The sequence below is a fragment of the Tursiops truncatus genome, chromosome 4 (assembly GCF_011762595.2).
Source record: "Tursiops truncatus isolate mTurTru1 chromosome 4, mTurTru1.mat.Y, whole genome shotgun sequence".
NCBI lineage: Eukaryota > Metazoa > Chordata > Mammalia > Artiodactyla > Delphinidae > Tursiops > Tursiops truncatus.
Genome location: NC_047037.1, coordinates 34,185,925 through 34,205,572, shown reverse-complemented (window position 1 = coordinate 34,205,572; position 19,648 = coordinate 34,185,925). Strand labels below are relative to the sequence as shown.

At 38.6% G+C, this 19,648-nt stretch overlaps 2 protein-coding genes across 8 annotated transcripts in view; one reads left to right on the top strand and one right to left on the bottom strand.

Annotated features, from left to right (window-relative positions):
- ACAD11 (acyl-CoA dehydrogenase family member 11) overlaps positions 1-19,648 on the bottom strand; it is an 89,178-nt gene that overhangs the window by 2,272 nt on the left and 67,258 nt on the right. The window contains exons 16-20 of one of the 7 annotated variants that reach the window (XM_019934173.3): positions 18,929-19,000; positions 17,878-18,032; positions 6,981-7,010; positions 1,660-1,776; positions 655-764 (exon numbers count right to left, since the gene is read on the bottom strand). In XM_019934173.3, the coding sequence (XP_019789732.2) occupies positions 655-764; positions 1,660-1,776; positions 6,981-7,010; positions 17,878-18,032; positions 18,929-19,000 (484 nt within the window). The other 6 variants (XM_019934174.3, XR_012331349.1, XR_012331350.1 and 3 more) reach the window with 6 other exon arrangements.
- Positions 1-19,648, top strand: part of ACKR4 (atypical chemokine receptor 4) — a 45,922-nt gene that overhangs the window by 9,129 nt on the left and 17,145 nt on the right. The window lies entirely within an intron of this gene.

Sequence of the window (19,648 nt, the reverse complement as noted above, 5' to 3'; positions counted from 1 at the left end):
TGTAGGTACTAGTATTTGCTAGAACTAGGAGATATTTTAGGTAATCCACAGGCCATGAAGAATATATAACATTTATATACTATAAATATATAGTACTATATATTTAGTTCTTTCTTATTAAAAATTGATGGGGGAAACTGATGGGGCACCAGACTCTTATCTCCAGTGTGAGAGAGAAGGTGGCACCATGCCCAGTGGTGATGGGCAGTGGAGAGTATTCCTTCTTGATCCCAGAAAGCACATGTGGACATGAGGTGGTGGCTGGCATGCACTGCCGCAGTCTGGCCACGGCCTCTGGGTGTGGGTGGTAAAGTGTCCTAAGTGCATACCTAAGCCTTGCTCTGCTCCCCTCCTCTCCTTCCTGTTCCAGGGTGAACCCCCATGAGTTATTTACAGCTCAGGAACCCTCAGTGCATCTTCTCAGTGTAAAAGTGAACATGAATGAGTGAAATGACAATTGTAATCATAAAACTATTTATTGGTACTGAGCTCTATAGTAAAATACCTATATTGCCTCAGTTAGCCTTCAATTATGCTTTAAAGTAAGTTAGCTATTTTTATTTTTCTCATAAACAATTAGTATCAAGCCATCTGTAGATTTTTTTAACTCCAAGCTCATCAAATGTAGATGGTGATTAAATGACATCTACTCACATGTTAGCCAGAGGGTATTCATGGGAAACGCCGGCACCTCCACACACTTGGATGGCCTGGTCAATAATTTTGCAGACGGCCCGAGGAGCGGCCACTTTAATCATTGCAATCTACATAAACAAGATATAAAAAGAATGTTCCTTTCTTAGACAATACACAATGTGATAGAATTTGATATAATCTGTATTTTCTTTGTGAAAAGAAACAAGGGAACTTTCCCACATACACACACCACTGAAACACAATCTTTGATGAAAGCCAACAAAGATCCACTAATGCAGCTAACGGACATATTTCAGTCAACACAGACCTTCTGGAAAGAGATATCTCTTCCAAATCACATTTTATTAACTTATTTATTACTTGTATTGTCTTGTTTCTAAAAGGATTTCAGGCAACTGATAAGTGACATTCATCACCTTAGGGATGACAAAGAGTTAAAAAGTCTTCGATAATCAGTTTTCCCTTGGCAATTTCATTGCTTTTATAATTAAACGATCATGTTCTTATTCCAAATAAGCCAGAAACATAAGAAGGCAGGGGACAAGAGGTGTCTTCTATGAAACATTTCTATGTGGCAGCACAGTGCTCTGCATTCTGTATCAACTTGGTCAGTCTTTGCTAGAACCCTAGGCCATAGGCAGACAGGTCACATACTTTGCCCAAGTCAAGAGGTTAGCAGAAAGTAACATACCGGGTACAATTCCAAGTCAGTATGAAGTCTGGTATTTCCCTACCTTCTCTGCCTTCTCTTGCTGCATCTCAAGAAAGCTGAAGATATTCTGCATCCTGAAAATCATTCCCTAAAGCAGCCCAGTGAAAGGAAAACTAGCAAGGGTGATTGTATAAATGTATAAATTATACATTTATAATTTTTAAACCAAAATCACATGGAAGCTTCTGATATTCTGAGTGCCCTCCAGGCACCATGAAACCTGGAATGCCCAAAGAGTGGGACAAACTTCTCGGAGAAGGCTTGGCAGATGGTGGTCCAAGGGGCCTCACCTCCTTCTTAGCACCAGAGCTGCCCAGAGTATCAATGCTATGGGCAGCTTTCAAGGTCAACAAGCGGATCTCCTCAATGGCAATGCGGCTTTCAGCGATCCAGTGAGCCACCACCTCCTGCAGGGGAGCAAAGGGCAGCAGAAGAAGGAGGAGATAAGCTGGTGTCTGAGGTCCACATGTAACACAGACTGGTAGTTTGGTGAAAACATCCTCTACGCCAAGGACTGTTCTCAAGCCTTACTCTATATATTTTAATTATATATTTTAAATAAATATATTTATTTAATCTTTGGCTGCGTTGGGTCTTAATTGCTGCATGCGGGCTTTCTCTAGTTGCGGTGAGTGGGGGCTACTCTTCGTTGTGGTGTGTGGGCTTCTCATTGTGGTGGCCTCTCTTGTTGCAGAGCACAGGCTCTAGGCATGCGGGCTTCAGTAGTTGTGGCACGCAGGCTCAGTAGTTGTGGCGCATGGGATTAGTTGCTCCACGACATGTGGGATCTTCCCAGACCAGGGCTCGAACCCATGTTCCCTGCATTGGCAGGCAGATTCTTAACCACTGCACCACCGGGGAAGTCCTCTATATATTTTTAAATGGAAGAGTTAATTTGTTTGAAATAACCAGCCAGCCACATACCCATGGAATGCTGCAGGTAACATTAGTGGATTTTAGAAAAAACTTTATTTGCTAAGAAAAATAATTTATTTTGGATATCCTGGTGTCTAAAGTTAAGATGGTCTAACTGAGCAATTTTCTTATTGCCAAGACACTCCTTACTGGCCCTTCTGAATGCTAACTGCACACTACCATTGACACTTGGTTAAATGTAAGGTGGTGGACCTGCTTATAGACAATCTAGATAATTCCTAAGATAATTTCAGTGTTAGAATGGTCCAGCATCCTTTGTTGTGTTATCACTATTATTTATTTAGTAAACATGAACTTTTTCTTTGGTGAACAGTTCTATGAATTTTAACACGTGTATACTGGTATAACCACAATCAAGATACAGAACAGTTTCATCTCCCCCAAAAAACTCCCTCATGCTGCCCCTTTTTAACACTACTTCTGCCCTCTAGCAACCACTGAATGGTTCTCAGTTATTATACTGTTGCCTTTTCCAGAATGTCATATAAATGGAATCATTTAGCATGTATTCTTTAGAGGCCGGCTTCCTTCACTCAGCATAATTCCTTTGAATTTCATCCGAATTGTTCTGTGTATCAACTGTCCATTCCTCTTTATCACTGAGTAGTATTCCATTGTAGGGATGTAACACGATTTGTTTTTCCATTCACCTGTTGAAGGACAGTTGGGTTATTTCCAGTTTTTGGTGAATTATTAACAGAACTTCTGTAAATATCTGTATATGGGTTTCTGTGTGAACATACCTTTTTACTTTTTTAAAGCAAATACCAGGAGTGGAATTGTTAGGTCATGTGGTAAATACTTGTAAGAAGCCGTCAGTTTTCCAGAGTGACTGTACCATTTTGCATTCCCACCAGCAGTATATGAGTTCCAGTTACTCTTCAAACCATCAGCACTTGCTATCATCAGTATTTTAAAATTTTAGCCATTTTAACAATGTGAGATATCTCATGGTGGTTTTAATTTGCATTTCCCTAATTGCTGATGATATTGGTCACCGCTTGATGTGTTTATTTGCCATTTATAAATTCTGTTTGGTGGCAAGTCTGTTCAAGTCATTTGCCCATTTTTAAAGTGGGCTTAGAGAGCTGGGCTTAGAGTTCATTATTCAGTCATTTGTTAGATAGGCAACTTGCAAATACTTTCTCCCAGTCCATAGCTTTTTTCATTCTCTTAATAGTGACTTTCATAGTGCCAAAGTGTTCAATTTTAATGAAGTACAATTTGTCAATTTTTCCCTTATGTGTCATGTTTTTGGTGCATGTCTAAGAACATTTTGCCTAATACCAGGTCAGGAGACTTTTATCTTCGTGATATTTTCACCTATATAAAAAAGTCAATTGACCAATGTTTTTATGAGTCTGTTTCTAGACCTGCTATTCTGTTCCAAAGACCTATGTGTCTCTCCTTATACCACACTGTCTTGATTGTCGTAGCTTATGGTAAGTCTTCAATCAGATACTGTGATTCCTCCAACTTTACTCTTCTTTTTCAAACTGTTTTATTATTTTAGTTTCTCTGTATTTCCATATAAATTCTAGGATCAACTTGCTTATATCTACAAAAATGTTCTGCTGGGATTCTGATTGGAATTACATTAAATCTATAGATCAATTTGAGAATAGCTGACATCTTTACTATGTTAGCCTTCCAATCCATGAACACAGTATTTCTCTGTATTTATTTAGGCTCCTTTTGGTTTCTTTTACACTTTTATAATTTTTAGCATCTAGATTCTATACATGTTTGGTTAGATTTGTACCTATTTCCTTTCTTAGTCTATTGTAAATGGTATTTAAAAAATTTCAGCTTCCAATTGTTCACTGCTAGTATACAGAAATAAAATTAATTTTATGTGTTGATTCAATCCTATGACTTTGCTAAAGTCACTTATTATTAGTTCTAGGAGGATTGTTTTGATTTGTTTGGTAGATTTCTAAGGATTTTCTACACAATCATGTTTACAAAGAGGGGCAGCTTTATTTATTTTTTCCCCCAACTATGCACTTTATTTCTTTTTCTTGTCTCACCACAATGGCTAAGACTTCCTCTATGATGATAAAGAGCAGTGGTGATGGGACTTCCCTGGTGGCACAGTGGTTAAGAATCTACCTGCCAATGCAGGGGACATGTGTTCGAGCCCTGGTCTGGGAAGATCCCACATGACGCTGAGCAACTAAGTCTGTGTGCCAAAACTACTGAGCTTATGCTCTAGAGCCTGTGAGCCACAACTACGGAGCCCATGTGCCACAACTACTGAAGCTTGCGCACCTAGAGCCCATGCTCCACAACAAGAGAAGCCACCGCAATGAGAAGTCCGTGCACTGCAATGAAGAGTAGCCCCTGCTCGCCCCAACTAGAGAAAGCCTGCATGCAGCAATGAAGACCCAACACAGCTAAAAATAAATAAATAAATAAATAAACATTTTAAAAGTGTTAAAAAAAAAAAAAAAGAGCAGTGGTGAGAGTAAACATCCTTGCTTTGTTCCCAATCTTGGGAATGAAAACATTCAGTCTTTCATTATTAAGTATGATGTTGGCTGTAGAATTTTTAGATGCTCTGTTTCAGGTTAAATAAATTCCTTTCTATCTCTAGTATGCTGAGAGTTTTATCATGAATAGATGCTGAATTTTGTCAAGTGCCTTTTTCTATCAATCGATATGATCATGTGGTTTTTCTTTTCTAGGCTGTTAATATGGCACATTACAATGATTAATTTTCTTAATGATTGATATTCGAATATGAATCAGCCTTGCATTCCTGGGATAAACCTCACTTGGTTGTCCTTTTTACATATTGCTGGATTATATTTGCTAGGTTTTTGCATCTATACTGGTCTGTAGTTTGTTCTTGTCTGGTTTTGGATTAGTGTAATTCTGGTCTCATAAATGAGTTGGCACGTGCTTCCTCCTCTTCGTTTTTCTGGAAGAGATTGTGTAGAATTTGTGTTATTTCTTCTTTAACTGTTTAGCAGAATTTACCAGTGAAACCATTTGGGCCTGAAGATTTCTTTTCTCAGGATATTTTAAACTGTGTATTCAGCTTCTTTAATAGTTGTAGAACCATTCAGGTTATCTATTTCACATTCAGTGAGTTTTGGTATTTTGTGGCTTTTGAGGAATTGATCCATTTCATCTAAGTTGCTAAATTTATGTGCTCTGTATACATGCCTGAGTGTGTGTTTCCTAAGCCCCAGATCTAGAGTGGAGCAGATTCTACCTCAGCTTCAGCACCAGTCCCTATTCTCCAGTTCAGGTTTTCCCAGAGAACTCCACATTGTGGTTTATAGAATACTTGCACAAATTATGAAATTGGTATTTCCAAAGACTTCTATTTCCAGGAAGAGGGAATAGATGTATGTTTCCCTATTCCTCCTGCAAAGTACAACTAAAATCTTGGGTATCATCCATAGAACAAACACAAGAAGACTCTGAAAGGTAGAGAGAAGAAGCCAGACTGGCCAGGGACTTTGGGAACAGAAGAACAACATGGTAGTAAGTTCCCTCCGTTTCCTCTTTGTCTCATATATCCCAGACTTGGAGCTGAAGAAGCCAGCAACCTGGAAATACCAAGGAGCACAGACAAAAATCAAACGAAGAACAGCCTCAACAAATACTGTCTTTAGCTGAAGGATTGGGAAGGGGCAGCTAGAAAGACAGAAAACTTAGAGAATAACCACTCTACCCAAGCCAATACTAAAAAAAAAAAAGCACTGGCCCCACTCCTACTCATGCCAGCACAGACTTCCACCCTTGTGAGTGCTGAGATGAGGTACCTCAACACCCTTGCCAGGGTGGTATCAGACAGAGAGTGTCAAGTAAGGAGCAACACCAGGAACAAGTTCCCACCCCTCTATGATGTCATTGGGGACCACTCAGTGATGAGAATGCACCCCTTTCCTCAGCTATCAGTGGAGGCTGAGTGGGAAGCTGTACTTCTACCTACCTCTGCCTGGCAGTAATGAGGTGCAACCCCTTCCTCTAACAGAGCAGTGTCAGAGAAACCCAGCTAAAATAGAAAGTTTAAATAAGATCCAGAATCTCATAACATAATATGAAAATGTCTAGGTTTTAACAAAAAAATCATTTGTCATGCCAAAACCCAGGAAGTTTCAAAATTTATGATGATGACAACTCTGAGATAACAGAAATGTTATAATTTCTGACAAAGATTTTAAAGCAACTATGATAAAAATGCTTCAATCAGTAAATAGAAACACAACTGAAACTAATGAGAAAACAGAAAGCCTCAGCAAAGGAACTTAAGTCTTAGTAATGAAATTACTAAGAAGAAATAAAGAAGAAAAAAATGGATATTTTGTAACTGAAAAATATAACCATTTAAATAAAAAGCTCAGTGGATGGGCTCAACAGCAGAATGGAGGGAACAAAGGGACAAATCAATGAACTGGAAGACAGGACAATAGCAATTGCCCAATCTGAACCACAGAGAGAAAACAGACCAAAAATTTTTTTTTAAAGAATAGCATTAAAATAAACAAATTAATTAATTAAAAAATTTAAAAAAGAGAATCTCAAGGAAAATTGAAAAATACACTGATGGGATTAATATGAAAATACAATACATAAAAATTTGTGGAATACAGGTAAAGCAGTGTTGAGAGGAAAATTTACAGCACTAAACACATAGATTAGAAAAGAGGAAATGTCTCACATCAATACTCCTTGCTACCGCACCAAGAACCTAGAAAAAAAAGAGCAAAATAAGTCTGAAGAAAGCAAAAGAAAAGATATGATAAATAGCAGAAATCAATAAAATTGAAAACAAAACAAAAAAAAGAGAAAATCAATGAAACAAAGATCTTGTTAATGTTAAGTCATATCAATTATTATATTGTATAATTTTATATATTAATAATTAATATATATTCTTTGAAAAGACCAGTAAAATTGACAGACCTCTAACAAGACAGACAAAGGAAAAGGAAGGTACAAATAACTAATTTCAGTAATGAAACAGGGTATCACTGAAGACCCTGCAGACATCAATAGGATAACAGGAGAATATTATGAACAACTCTAAACACATAAAATTGACAGCTTAGACAAAATGGATCACTTCCTCAAAAAATACAAACTACCACAATTCATTCAATATAAAATTGATAATGTGAATAACCCTATAACTATTAAGGAAACTGAACTGTAAATTAAAAACTACCCCCAGACCAAATCTCCAGGCCCAAATGGTTTCATTGGAGAACTCTACCAAATGTCTAAAGAAGAATTAACATAAATCTAGACAATCTGGTTTTCTTTAATTAACAATAATCTTTTGATGTTCAGACTACCTGCCCTTTGTTGCAAAACTCCTATATATCCTGGCTCCCTCCTAGGAACAGTTCTCTCAGGGTTACTTGAGATGCTGTCTCTCAGGCTTGAAGTCCTAAAAATTTCCACCAAGTAAAACATAACTCTCGGGACTTCCCTGGTGGGCCAGTGGGTTAGACTCTGTGCTCCCATTGCAGGGGGCCCATGATCAATCCCTGGTCGGGGAACTAGATCCCGCATGCATGCATGCAGCAACTAGGAGTTCGCATGCCACAACTAAGAAGTCTGCATGCTTCAACTAAGAACCCACGTGCCACAACTAAGAGAGTCCACATGCTGCAACTAAAGATCACGCATGCCACAACTAAGACCTGGCGCAGCCAAAATAAATAAATAAATAGTAAATTTTAAAAATAAATAAAACTTTCAAAAAAAATAAAAAGAATTATACATAATGACAAAGTAGGGTTTATTCTAAGGATGCAAAGGTAGTTTAGTATTGAAAATCGATCAATGTACTCCATCATATTAACAAACTGAAAAAAAATCACATGGTCATACAAATTAATGCAGAAAAATCATTTGACAAAATTCAACATTCATTCATGATAAAAACTCTCAGAAAACTAGTTATAGAGGGTAATTCAACTTAACAAAGAACATCTCCAAAAATCTGCAGCCAACATTATACATAATGTTCTACTAAGAAACTGGATCACTCATACACAGCTGGTGAGAATGAAAAATGGCATAGTCATTCTGGAAGACAGTTTGGTGGTTTCTTAAAAAACTAAACATGCAACTACCACATGACCCAGCAACTGCATTTTTAGGCATTTATACCAGAGAAATAAAGTCTTAAGTTTATGCTAAAACCTATACTTGAATGTTTATAGCAGCTTTATTTGTAACAGCTCAAAACTGAAAAAAACCCAAATATCCCTCAACAGGTGAATAGTTAAACTGTGATAATCCACACCAAGGAATACTACTCAGCAATAAAAAGAAGCCAGCTACTAATACATATAACCTGGATAAATCTCCAAAGAATTATGCTGAATGAAAGAAAACAACCCCAAAAGTTTAAATACTGTATAATTTCTTTTCTGAAATGACAAAATTATAAAGATGAAGAACAGATTAGTGGTTGCCAGGAGTTAAGGAGGAAGGAGGGGTGAGAGTGAAATGGGTGCAGCTATAAAATGACAACATGAGGGCTCTCTGTGGTAATGGAAATGTTCTGTATCTTGACTATATTGATGACAATATCTTGGTTCTGATAATGTATTATAGTTTGATAAGATGTTGCAACTGGGGGAAACTGGGTCAAAGGTACAAGGTTTCTCTCTGTATTATTTTTTTTTGAATTTTACTTATTTTTTTATACAGCAGGTTCTTATTAGTCATCCATTTTATACATATCAGTGTATACATGTCAATCCCAATCACCAAATTCATCACCCCTCCACCCCCAAACCCTGCCACTTTCCGCCTTCATGTCCATACATTTGTTCTGTACGTCTGTGTCTCAATTTCTGCCCTGAAAACCAGTTCATCTGTACCATTTTTCTAGGTTCCACATATGTGTGTTAATACACGATATTTGTTTTTCTCTTTCTGACTTACTTCACTCTGTGTGACAGTCTCTAGATCCATTCACGTCTCAACAAATGACCCAATTTCATTCCTTTTTATGGCTGAGTAATATTCCATTGTATATATGTACCACATCTTCTTTATCCATTTGTCTGTCGATGGGCATTTAGGTTGTTTCCATTACCTGCCTACTGTAAACAGTACTGCAACGAACATTGGGATGCATCTGTCTTTTCGAATTATGGTTTCCTCTGGGTATATGCCCAGTAGTGGGAATGCTGGATCATATGATAATTCTATTTTTAGTTCTTTGAGGAACCTCCATACTGTTCTCCATAGTGGCTGCATCAATTTACATTCCCACCAACAGGGCCAGAGGGTTCCCTTTTCTCCACACCCTCTCCAGCATTTGCTGTTTCTAGATTTTCTGATGACGCCCATTCTAACTGGTGTGAGGTGATACCTCACTGTAGTTTTGATTTGCATTTCTCTAATAATTAGTGATGTTGAGCAGCTTTTAATGAGCTTCTTGGCCATCTGTATGTCTTCTTTGGAGAAATGTCTATTTAGGTCTTCTGCCAATTTTTGGATGGGGTTGTTTTTTTCATACTGAGTTGCACGAGCTGCTTCTAAAATTGGAGGTTAATCCTTTGTCAGTTGCTTCATTTCCAAATATTTTCTCCCATTCCGAGGGTTGTCTTTTCATCTTACGATTTCCTTTGCTGTGCAAAAGCTTTTAAGTTTCATTAAGTACCATTTGTTTAGTTTTGTTTTTATTTCCATTTTTCTAGGAGGTGGGTCAGAAAGGATCTTGCTGTGATTTATGTCATAGAGTGTTCTGCCTATGTTTTCCTCTAAGAGTTTTATAGTGTCTGGCCTTATATTTAGGTCTTTAATCCATTTTGAGTTTATCTTTGTGTGTGGTGTTAAGGAGTGTCCTAATTTCATTCTTTTACATGTAGCTGTCCAGTTTTCCCAGCACCACTTATTGAAGAGGCTGTCTTTTCTCCATTGAATAATCTTGCTTCATTTATCAAAAATAAGGTGACCATATGTGCATGGGTTTATCTCTGGGCTTTGGATCCTGTTCCATTGATCTATGTTTGTTTTTGTGCCAGACCATACTGTCTTGATTCCTGTAGCTTTGTAGTATAATCTGAAGTCAGGGAGCCTGATTCCTCCAGCTCTGTTTTTCTTACTCAAGATTGCTTTGGCTATTCAGGGTCCTTTGTGTTTCCATAAAAATTGTGAAATTTTTTGTTCTAGTTCTGTGAAAAATGCCTGTTTGATAGGGATTGCATTGAATCTATAGATTGCTTTGGGTAGTATAGTCATTTTCACAATGCTGATTCTTCCAATCCAAGAACATGGTATATCTCTCCATCTATTTGTATCATCTTTAATTTCTTTCATCAGTGTCTTATATTTTTCTGCATACAGCTCTTTTGTCTCCTAGGTAGGTTTATTCCTAGGTGTTTTTTTTTTTTTTTTAGGTACATGGGCCTCTCACTGTTGTGGCCTCTCCCGTTGTGGAGCACAGGCTCCGGACGCGCAGGCTCAGTGGCCATGGCTCATGGGCCTAGCTGCTCCGCAGCATGTGGGATCTTCCTGGACCGGGGCACAAACCTGTGTCCCCTGCATCGGCAGGTGGATTCTCAACCACTGCGCAACCAGGGAAGCCCTATTCCTAGGTATTTTATTCTTTTTGTTGCAATGGTAAATGGAAGTGTTTCCTTAATTTCACTTTCAGATTTTTTCATCATTAGTGTATAGGAATGCAAGAGATTTCCGTGCATTCATTTTGTATCCCGCTACTTTACCAGATTCATTGATTAGCTCTAGTAATTTTCTGGTAACATCTTTAGGATTCTCTATGTATAGCATCATGTCATCTGCAAACAGTGACAGCTTTACTTCTTTTACGATTTGGATTCCTTCTATTTCCTTTTCTTCTCTGATTGCTGTGGCTAAAACTTCCAAAACAATGTTGAATAATAGTGGTGAGGGTGGGCAACCTTGTCTTGTTCCTGATCTTAGTGTAAATGGTTTCAGTTTTTCACCATTGAGGATGATGTCGGCTGTGGGTTTGTTATATATGGCCTTTATTATGCTGAGGTAAGTTGTCTCTATGCCTACTTCCTGGAGGGTTTTTATCATAAATGGGTGTTGAATTTTTTCCAAAGCTTTTTCTGCATCTATTGAGATTATCATATGGTTTTTCTTCTTCAATTTGTTAATATGGTGTATCACATTGAATGATTTGCATATATTGAAGAATCCTTGCATTCCTGGGATAAACCCCACTTGATCATGGTGTATGATCCTTTTAATGTGCTGTTGAAGTCTGTTTGCTAGTATTTTGTTGAGGGTTTTTGCATCTATGTTCATCAGTGATATTGGCCTGTAGTTTTCTTTCTTTGTGACATCTGTCTGGTTTTGGTATCAGGGTGATGGTGGCCTCGTAGAATGAGTTTGGGAGTGTTCATCCCTCTGCTATAGTTTGGAAGAGTTTGAGAAAGAAAGGTGTTAGCTCTTCTCTAAATGTTTGATAGAATTCGCCTGTGAAGCCATCTGATCCTGGGTTTTTGTTTGTTGGAAGACTTTTAATCACAGTTTAAATTTCAGTGCTTGTGATTTTTCTATTTATATTTTCTATTTCTTCCTGGTTCAATCTCAGAAGGTTGTGCTTTTCTAAGAATTTGTCCATTTCTTCCAGGTTGTCCATTTTTTGGCATAGAGTTGATTGTAGTAATCACTTATGATCCTTTGTATCTCTGCAGTTTCAGCAGTTACTTCTCCTTTTTCATTTCTAATTTTATTGATTTGAGTCCTCTCCCTCTTTTTCTTGATGAGTCTGGCTAATGGTTTATCAATTTTGTATATCTTCTCAAAGAACCAGCTTTGAGTTTTATTGATCTTTGCTATTGTTTCCTTCATTTATTTCTGATCTGATATTTATGATTTCTTTCCTTCTGCTAACTTTGGGGTTTTTTTGTTCTTCTTTCTCTAATTGCTTTAGGTGTAAGGTTAGGTTGTTTATTTGAGGTGTTTCTTGTTTTTGAAGATAGGATTGTATTGCTATAAACTTCCCTCTTAGAACTGCTTTTGCTGCATTGCATAGGTTTTGGGTCATCTGTTTTCATTTTCATTTGTTTCTAGGTATTTTTTGATTTCCTGTCTGATTTTTTCAGTGATCTCTTGGTTATTAAGTAGTGTATTGTTTAGCCTCCATGTGTTGTATTTTTTACAGCTTTTTTCCTGTAATTGATATCTAGTCTCATAATGTTGTAGTAGGAAAAGATACTTGATATGATTTCAATTTTCTTAAATTACCTGAGGCTTGATTTGTGACCCAAATATGATCCATCCTGGAGAAAATTCCATGAGAAGCTGAGAAGAAAGTGTGTTCTGTTGTTTTTGGATGGAATGTCCTATAAATATCAATTAAGTGCATCTTGTTTAATGTATCATTTAAAGCTTGTTTCCTTATTTATTTTAATCTTGGATGATCTGTCCATTGGTGAAAGTGGGGTGTTAAAGTCCCCTACTATGATTGTGTTACTGTCGATTTCCTCTTTTATGGCTGTTAGTATTTGTCTTATGTATTGAGGTGCTCCTATGTTGGGTGCATAAATATTTACAATTGTTATATCTTCTTCTTGGATTGATCTCTTGATCATTATGTAGTGTCCTTCTTTGTCTCTTCTAATAGTCTTTATTTTAAAGTCTATTTTGTCTGATATGAGGATTGCTACTCCAGCTTTCTGTTGATTTTCATTTGCATGGAATACCTTTTTCCATCCCCTCACTTTCAGTCTGTATGTGTCCCTAGATCTGAAGTGGGTCTCTTGTAGACAGCATATATAAGGGTTTTGTTTTTGTATCCTTTCAGCCAGTGTAGGGCTTTTGTTTGGAGCATTTAATCCATTTACATTTAAAGTAATTATTGATATATATGTTCCTATTCCCATTTTCTTAATTGTTTTGGGTTTGTTATTGTAGGTCTTTTCCTTCTCTTGAGTTTCCTGCCTAGAGAAGTTCCTGTAGCATTTGTTATAAAGCTGGTTTGGTGGTGCTGAGTTATGTTAGCTTTTGCTTGTCAGTAAAGGTTCTCCTTTGAATCTGAATGAGATCCTTGCTGGGTAGAGTAATCTTGGTTGTAGGTTTTTCCTTTTTATCACTTTAAATATGTACTGCCACTCCCTTCTGGCTTGCAGAGTTTCTGCTGAAGTATCAGCTGTTAACCTTATGGGGATTCCATTGTATGTTATTTGTTGTTTTTCCCTTGCTGCTTTTATTATGCTTTCTTTGTATTTAATTTTTGACAGTTTGATTAATATGTGTCTTGGTGTATTTCTCCTTGGATTTATCCTGTATGGGACTCTCTGTGCTTCCTGGACTTGATTAACTATTTCCTTTCCCATATTAGGGAATTTTCAACTATAATCTCTTCAAATATTTTCTCAGTCCCTTTCTTTTTCTCTTCTCCTTCTGGGACCCCTATAATTCAAATGTTGGTGCGTTTAATGTTGTCCCAGAGGTCTCTGAGACTGACCTCAATTCTTTTCATTCTTTTTTCTTTATTTGGCTCTGCAGTAGTTATTTCCATTATATTATCTTCCAGGTCACTTAGCCATTCTTTTGCCTCAGTTATTCTGCTATTGAGTCCTTCTAGAGAATTTTAAATTTCATTTATTGTGTTGTTCATCATTGTTTGCTCTTAGGTTCTTCTAGATCCTTGTTAAATGTTTCTTGTATTTTCTCCATTCCATTTCCAAGATTTTGGATCATCTTTACTATCATTATTCTGAATTGTTTTTCACGTAGACTGCCTATTTCCTCTTCATTTGTTTGGTCTGGTGGGTTTTTACCTTGCTCCTTAATCTGCTATGTATTTCTCTGTCTTCTCATTTTGCTTAACTTACTGGGTTTGGGGGTGTCCTTTTCACAGGCTGCAGGTTCGTAGTTCCTGTTGCTTTTGCTGTCTGCCCCCAGTGGCCAAGGTTGGTTCAGTGGGTTGTGTCAGGCTCCTGTTGGAGGGGACTACTGGCTGTGTTCTGGTGGATGAGGGTGGATCTTGTCTTTCTGGTGGGCAGGTCTGCCTCTGGTGGTGTGTTTTGTGGTGTCTGTGACCTTATCATGATTTTAGGCAGCCTCTCTGCTAATTGGTAGGGTTTTGTTCCTGTCTTGCTAGTTGTTTGGCATAGGGTGTCCAACACTGTAGCTTGCTGGTTGTTGAGTGGAGTTGGGTCTTGGCGCTGAGATGGAGATCTCTGGGAGATTTTCACCATTTGATATTACATGGAGCTGGGAGGTCTCTAGTGGACCAATGTCCTGAATTCGGCTCTCCCACCTCAGAGGCACAGGTCTGACACCCGGTTGGAGCAGCAAGATCCTGTCATCCACATGGCTCAGAGTAAAAGGGAGAAAAAAGGAAAATAAATAAATAAAATAATAAAATAAAAAATAATTATTGAAAATAAAAAAAAATTTAAGTAATAAAAATAAAAAAAGAAAGAAGAGAGCAACCAAACCTAAAAACAGAGCCACCAATGATAACAAGCACTAAAAACTATAGTGAAAAAAAAAAAAAAACCCAAAACCCGGACAGATAGAACCCTAGGACAAATGGTAAAAGCAAAGATATACAGACAAAATCACACACAGAAACATATACATACACACTCCCAAAAAGAGAAAAGGGGAAAAAAAATATATATATCATTGCTCCCAAAGTCCACCCCTCAATTTTGGGATGATTCATTGTCTATTCAGGAATTCCAGAGATGCAGGGTACATCAAGTTGATTGTGGAGATTTAATCCGCTGCTCCTGAGGCTGCTGGGAGAGATTTCCCTTTCTCTTCTTTGTTCGCACAGCTCCTGGGGTTCACCTTTGGATTTTGCCCCGCCTCTGCATGTAGGTCACCTGAGGGCAACTGTTCTTTGCTTAGACAGGATGGGGTTAAAGGGGCAGCTGATTAGGGGGCTCTGGCTCACGCAGGCCGGGGGGAGGGAGGGGTACGGAACACAGGGTGAGCCTGCGGCGGCAGAGGCTGGTGTGATGTTGCAACAGCCTGAGGTGCGCCATGTGTTCTCCTGGGAAGTTGTCCCTGGATTACGGGACCCTGGCAGTGGCGGGCTGCACAGGCTCCCGGGAGGGGAGGTGTGGATAGTGACCTGTGCTTGCTCACAGGCTTCTTGGTGGTGGCAGCAGCAGCCTTAGCATCTCATGCCCATCCCTGGTGTCTGTGCTGATGCACCTGTTTCTGGAGCTCATTTAGTCGGTGGTCTTAATCCCCTCTCCTCGTGCACCGTGAAACAAAGAGGCAAGAAAATGTCTCTTGCCTCTTCGGCAGCTCCAGACTTTTTCCTGGACTCCCTCCTGGCTAGCTGTGGTGCACTAGCCCCTTCAGGCTGTGTTCACGCAGCGAACCCCAGTCCTCTCCCTGGGATCTGACCTCCGAAGCCCGAGCCTCAGCTCCCAGCCCTGCCCGCCCCGGCGGGTGAGCAGTCAAACCTCTCGGGCTGGTGAGTGCTGATCGGCACCGATCCTCCGTGCGGGAATCTCTCCGCTTTGCCCTCTGCACCCCTGTGGCTGCACTCTCCTCTGTGGCTCCGAAGATTCCTCTTCTGACACCTGCAGTCTCCACCCGCGAAGGGGCTTGCTAGTGTGTGGAAACCTTTCCTCCTTCACAGCTCCCTCCCACTGGTGCAGGTCCTGTCCCTATTTTTTTGTCTCTGTTTTTTCTTTTTTCTTTTGCCCTACCCAGGTACGTGGGGAGTTTTTGGCCTTTTGGGAGGTCTGAGGTCTTCTGCCAGCATTAGTAGGTGTTCTGTAGAAGTTGTTCCACATGTAGATGTATTTCTGATATATCTGTGGGGAGGAAGGTGACCTCCATGTCTTACTCTTCTGCCATCTTGAAGCTCCTCCCAGGCAATCTTGAAAAGAGAAAAGTGTAAGAAGTGACAGTTGATGCCATGAGCAACTCTTTAGCTCCTACTCCAGCAGCATTGTGGAGTTGTGTCCATGGCCTCAAACATTCACATCTTCTTACCTCTTCCAATAGTGCCCATCTAACAGCTGAACACTTGCTCTCAAAGTTAACTAAAGGGGTTCTTCCACAAATTATTCCTAGGTATGTGCCATAAAGCAGGCTGTTATTTTTCCATAAGAACAATGTTACAACTAAATCATAGATATGCTGAATAATATTTCATAAAAAAGCAAACATGGCCTATAGGAATTCAAGGTAAAAAATATACTGCAAAATTTTTATGATTGTCACAAATGTACCTTACAAGGGGCTGTAAAGTACATTTGTGACAATCTTATAAAATGTACTAAAATACACATGTCCGGCAAACATGACTAGCAAGGTTCTCTAGAACACAATTTTATTACTACAAGTTTGACCTAACACTACATGCTAGCAATCATAAGTATTAAATATTTAATAATAATTTTTCTTGCCTCCTTAAAATTTACAAGGGCTTTTGGGGAGATGATTTGGATATCTCATTTCTCTTAAAAAGTTTTCTATTTCAGCTTAAAAGCTCCCTTCAACATTTCTTATAAGGAAGGAAGTCTGAAATGATAGCGTCTTTTCCTCTTTTTTTAAAAAAATAAATTTATTCAATTATTTATTTTTAGTTGCATTGGGTCTTCGTTGCTGTGTGCGGATTTTTCTCTAGTTGCAGCGAGTGGGGGCTACTCTTCATTGTAGCGCACAGGCTTCTCATTGCAGTGGCTTTTCTTGTTTTAGAGCACAGGCTCTAGGTGCGTGGGCTTCAGTAGTTGTGGCTCACAGGCTCAGTAGCTGTGGCTTGTGGGCTCTAGAACGCAGGCTCAGTAGTTGTGGCACACGGGCTTAGTTGCTCCATGGCATGTGGGATCTTCCCGGACCAGGGTTCGAATTTGTGTCCCCTGCATTGGCATGCAGATTCTTAACCACTGCGCTACCAGGGAAGTACCGTCTCTTTTTCTCTTGATAAATATTGTCTAATTTGGATTGTAGTGCCCAGATGTAACTATATTGTTTACTGTACTTTGTAAACAACAGACTCAGTAGTACATAATTTAGAGATGAGAATTCAAAATATCATGAACATCCCACCAAATGCTGATCCCATTTCTACTTGCATTTCTCCATTGACAGGAATCTCACTTCTTTTTAAAGCAGTCCATTTCATTTTTATCTCTCTCTTATTTCACTGAGTTTTAGGCTATTTTCCTATATCTCTCCATTTATCTGTCCTAATTCCTTCCAGAAAGCCAAAGGACAAGGCTTCCTTCCTCCTTACAACAGCCCTCTCATGTCCACTACTACTGGAGGGCTAGTAGTAGTGGACATGTACAGAGGGCTAGTACAGAGGGCTAGACACTAGTACAGAAGGCTACTGTACGAGGTTCTCTAGAGAACGAGAGTCTGGGAAAGTTGAAGGAATTGTCCACACTCTGTGTGCTGAGGTGTTGAAGCACTTAAAGAGTTATTTAATCGTTCACAAAGATAACTACCTCTGGTCAGACTATATTTAAATTCAGACATAAATATGTTTTGTGGAAAACATATTTTCTCCTTGTTTATGCAGAGGAAATCTCTTGCTGACCAAGTAATGCTGTTTTGGTTCAAGGTTAGTGTAGTACATTGGGCTACAATAAATTCAAATAAGTAATTATCCTTACATGTGAATACAGTTTCTTCTTAAAGGCCACCCTTTGTTTTGCCCGTTCACACATGATCTGCAAAGCACGTTCAGCCAAACCTATTGTTCTCATACAGTGGTGGATTCTGCCAGGTCCAAGGCGGCCTTGGGCAATTTCAAATCCCCTACCTTCACCTGTGAGAAAGAAAGGATAACATGACCACAGCCTATTTCTTTTGTTATTTACACAAATCCTGAGAAACTAATGAGATGCCCTCAATAAAAATGGCATTCCAGTAGGAAAAAAGTCAGTTCTGTAATAAGGTTCACTATACCTTTATGGAACTTTGATTTCTATGTATTTTAAACCACCATCATGAAAAACTTGGATCAAATTTAAGAACTGTCTTTTGAGTACCTACTCTGCATAAGTTGTTTTGTTAGTGCTGCAATGGTTACAAATGTAGATAAGACACAGACCCGAGTTTAGAACCTAGAAGAGGGGCAAGGATGCTAGGGATAAGGGATATGGAGAGGGACAAGAAAGGCAAAGGAGAGAGATGCTGTCTCTTCATCATGGTAACCTTAGGGCCTGGCAGGATCAGGGGCTTGTTGAGTGGATGAGATGAGGAATACAAGAACCTTCCTGAAAGAGGTGGCATCAGAGGTGTTCCCTGAAGGTTGAGTAGGATTCCAACAAGCAAGAAGATGGAGCCATTCTAGGCATACAGTATTCAAAGTTATTTATGCTTCTACTGTGTATATGACTTGAATTCAGAAAGTACTGAGGTTTTAGTAAAACAAGTAGAGGCTTGAAGATCACGTTTTAGGAAAAAGTGTGTTGCTCTGAATTGTATAATTTTTGTATTTAGCTGTGTTTTCAACTGATGTGACACCACATCAAATACTTAAATAAAACCTTATTATTCCATGAAGAAAATCCACCAAAGGAAAAAATTTTCCTTTATAAATGGAGTAAATAAGAGGCGAAAGTATCTAAATTATGGTATACTTCGTATCTTTTCCAGATTTAGACCTGAAAATATTTTAAAACAAAATAATAGAGAATCATTTTTCCAAACTTATCTCACCTAGTATTAGATTGGTGGCAGGAACTCGCACTTGATTAAAATGGATCTCAAAATGTCCTCCATGGAAATTGTCTATAAAATAGAGAATAAAATTTTCAAAAGCAAAATGAATTGACCATAAAACAGTCACAGATAATTAATCTATTGAAATATAATTACTCAAAGATAGTGGAATTTAAAGGCCATAATGTCATACATTCCTAGGTAGACCAGAGCCCTGAACCCCCAGCACTGTGTAGGCCAGAAAACTTATCAACTGTTTTAGAAATTTTAAGAGATTTTAGATATCATTTCATCAAGAGGTTTCTGAACTCATTCTCTGAAGTTGTAGAGCTATGAAAAAGGAAGACGGCTCCACAGCTCCGATCAGACTATTTTATTATTGTTTTATTATTGCTTCTTCTTTGAAATTTTTTATATATGGGCTTCCAAAGAAAATTCTGCTCGGAAAAGAAAAGTTCCAATGGTTCAAAAATTGAAAGTGAATAAAGTAATTTAAATTTCTGATTTGACCATTGTGGAAACCAATGCCTGATGATGTGAAGAACCTGCTTGAAGGGACAGAGCAGGTTCAGCATTAGAGACAAAGCTGAGGCTGGGCCTTCAGGTATGTTTGCTCCCAGTCTAGGCTTGTTCACTGTGTGTTTGCCTCTTGAAAATGCTGGCATGTGACTGAGATTGGGAACACATTCACATTTTGTCTTTATATCACCCCTCCTC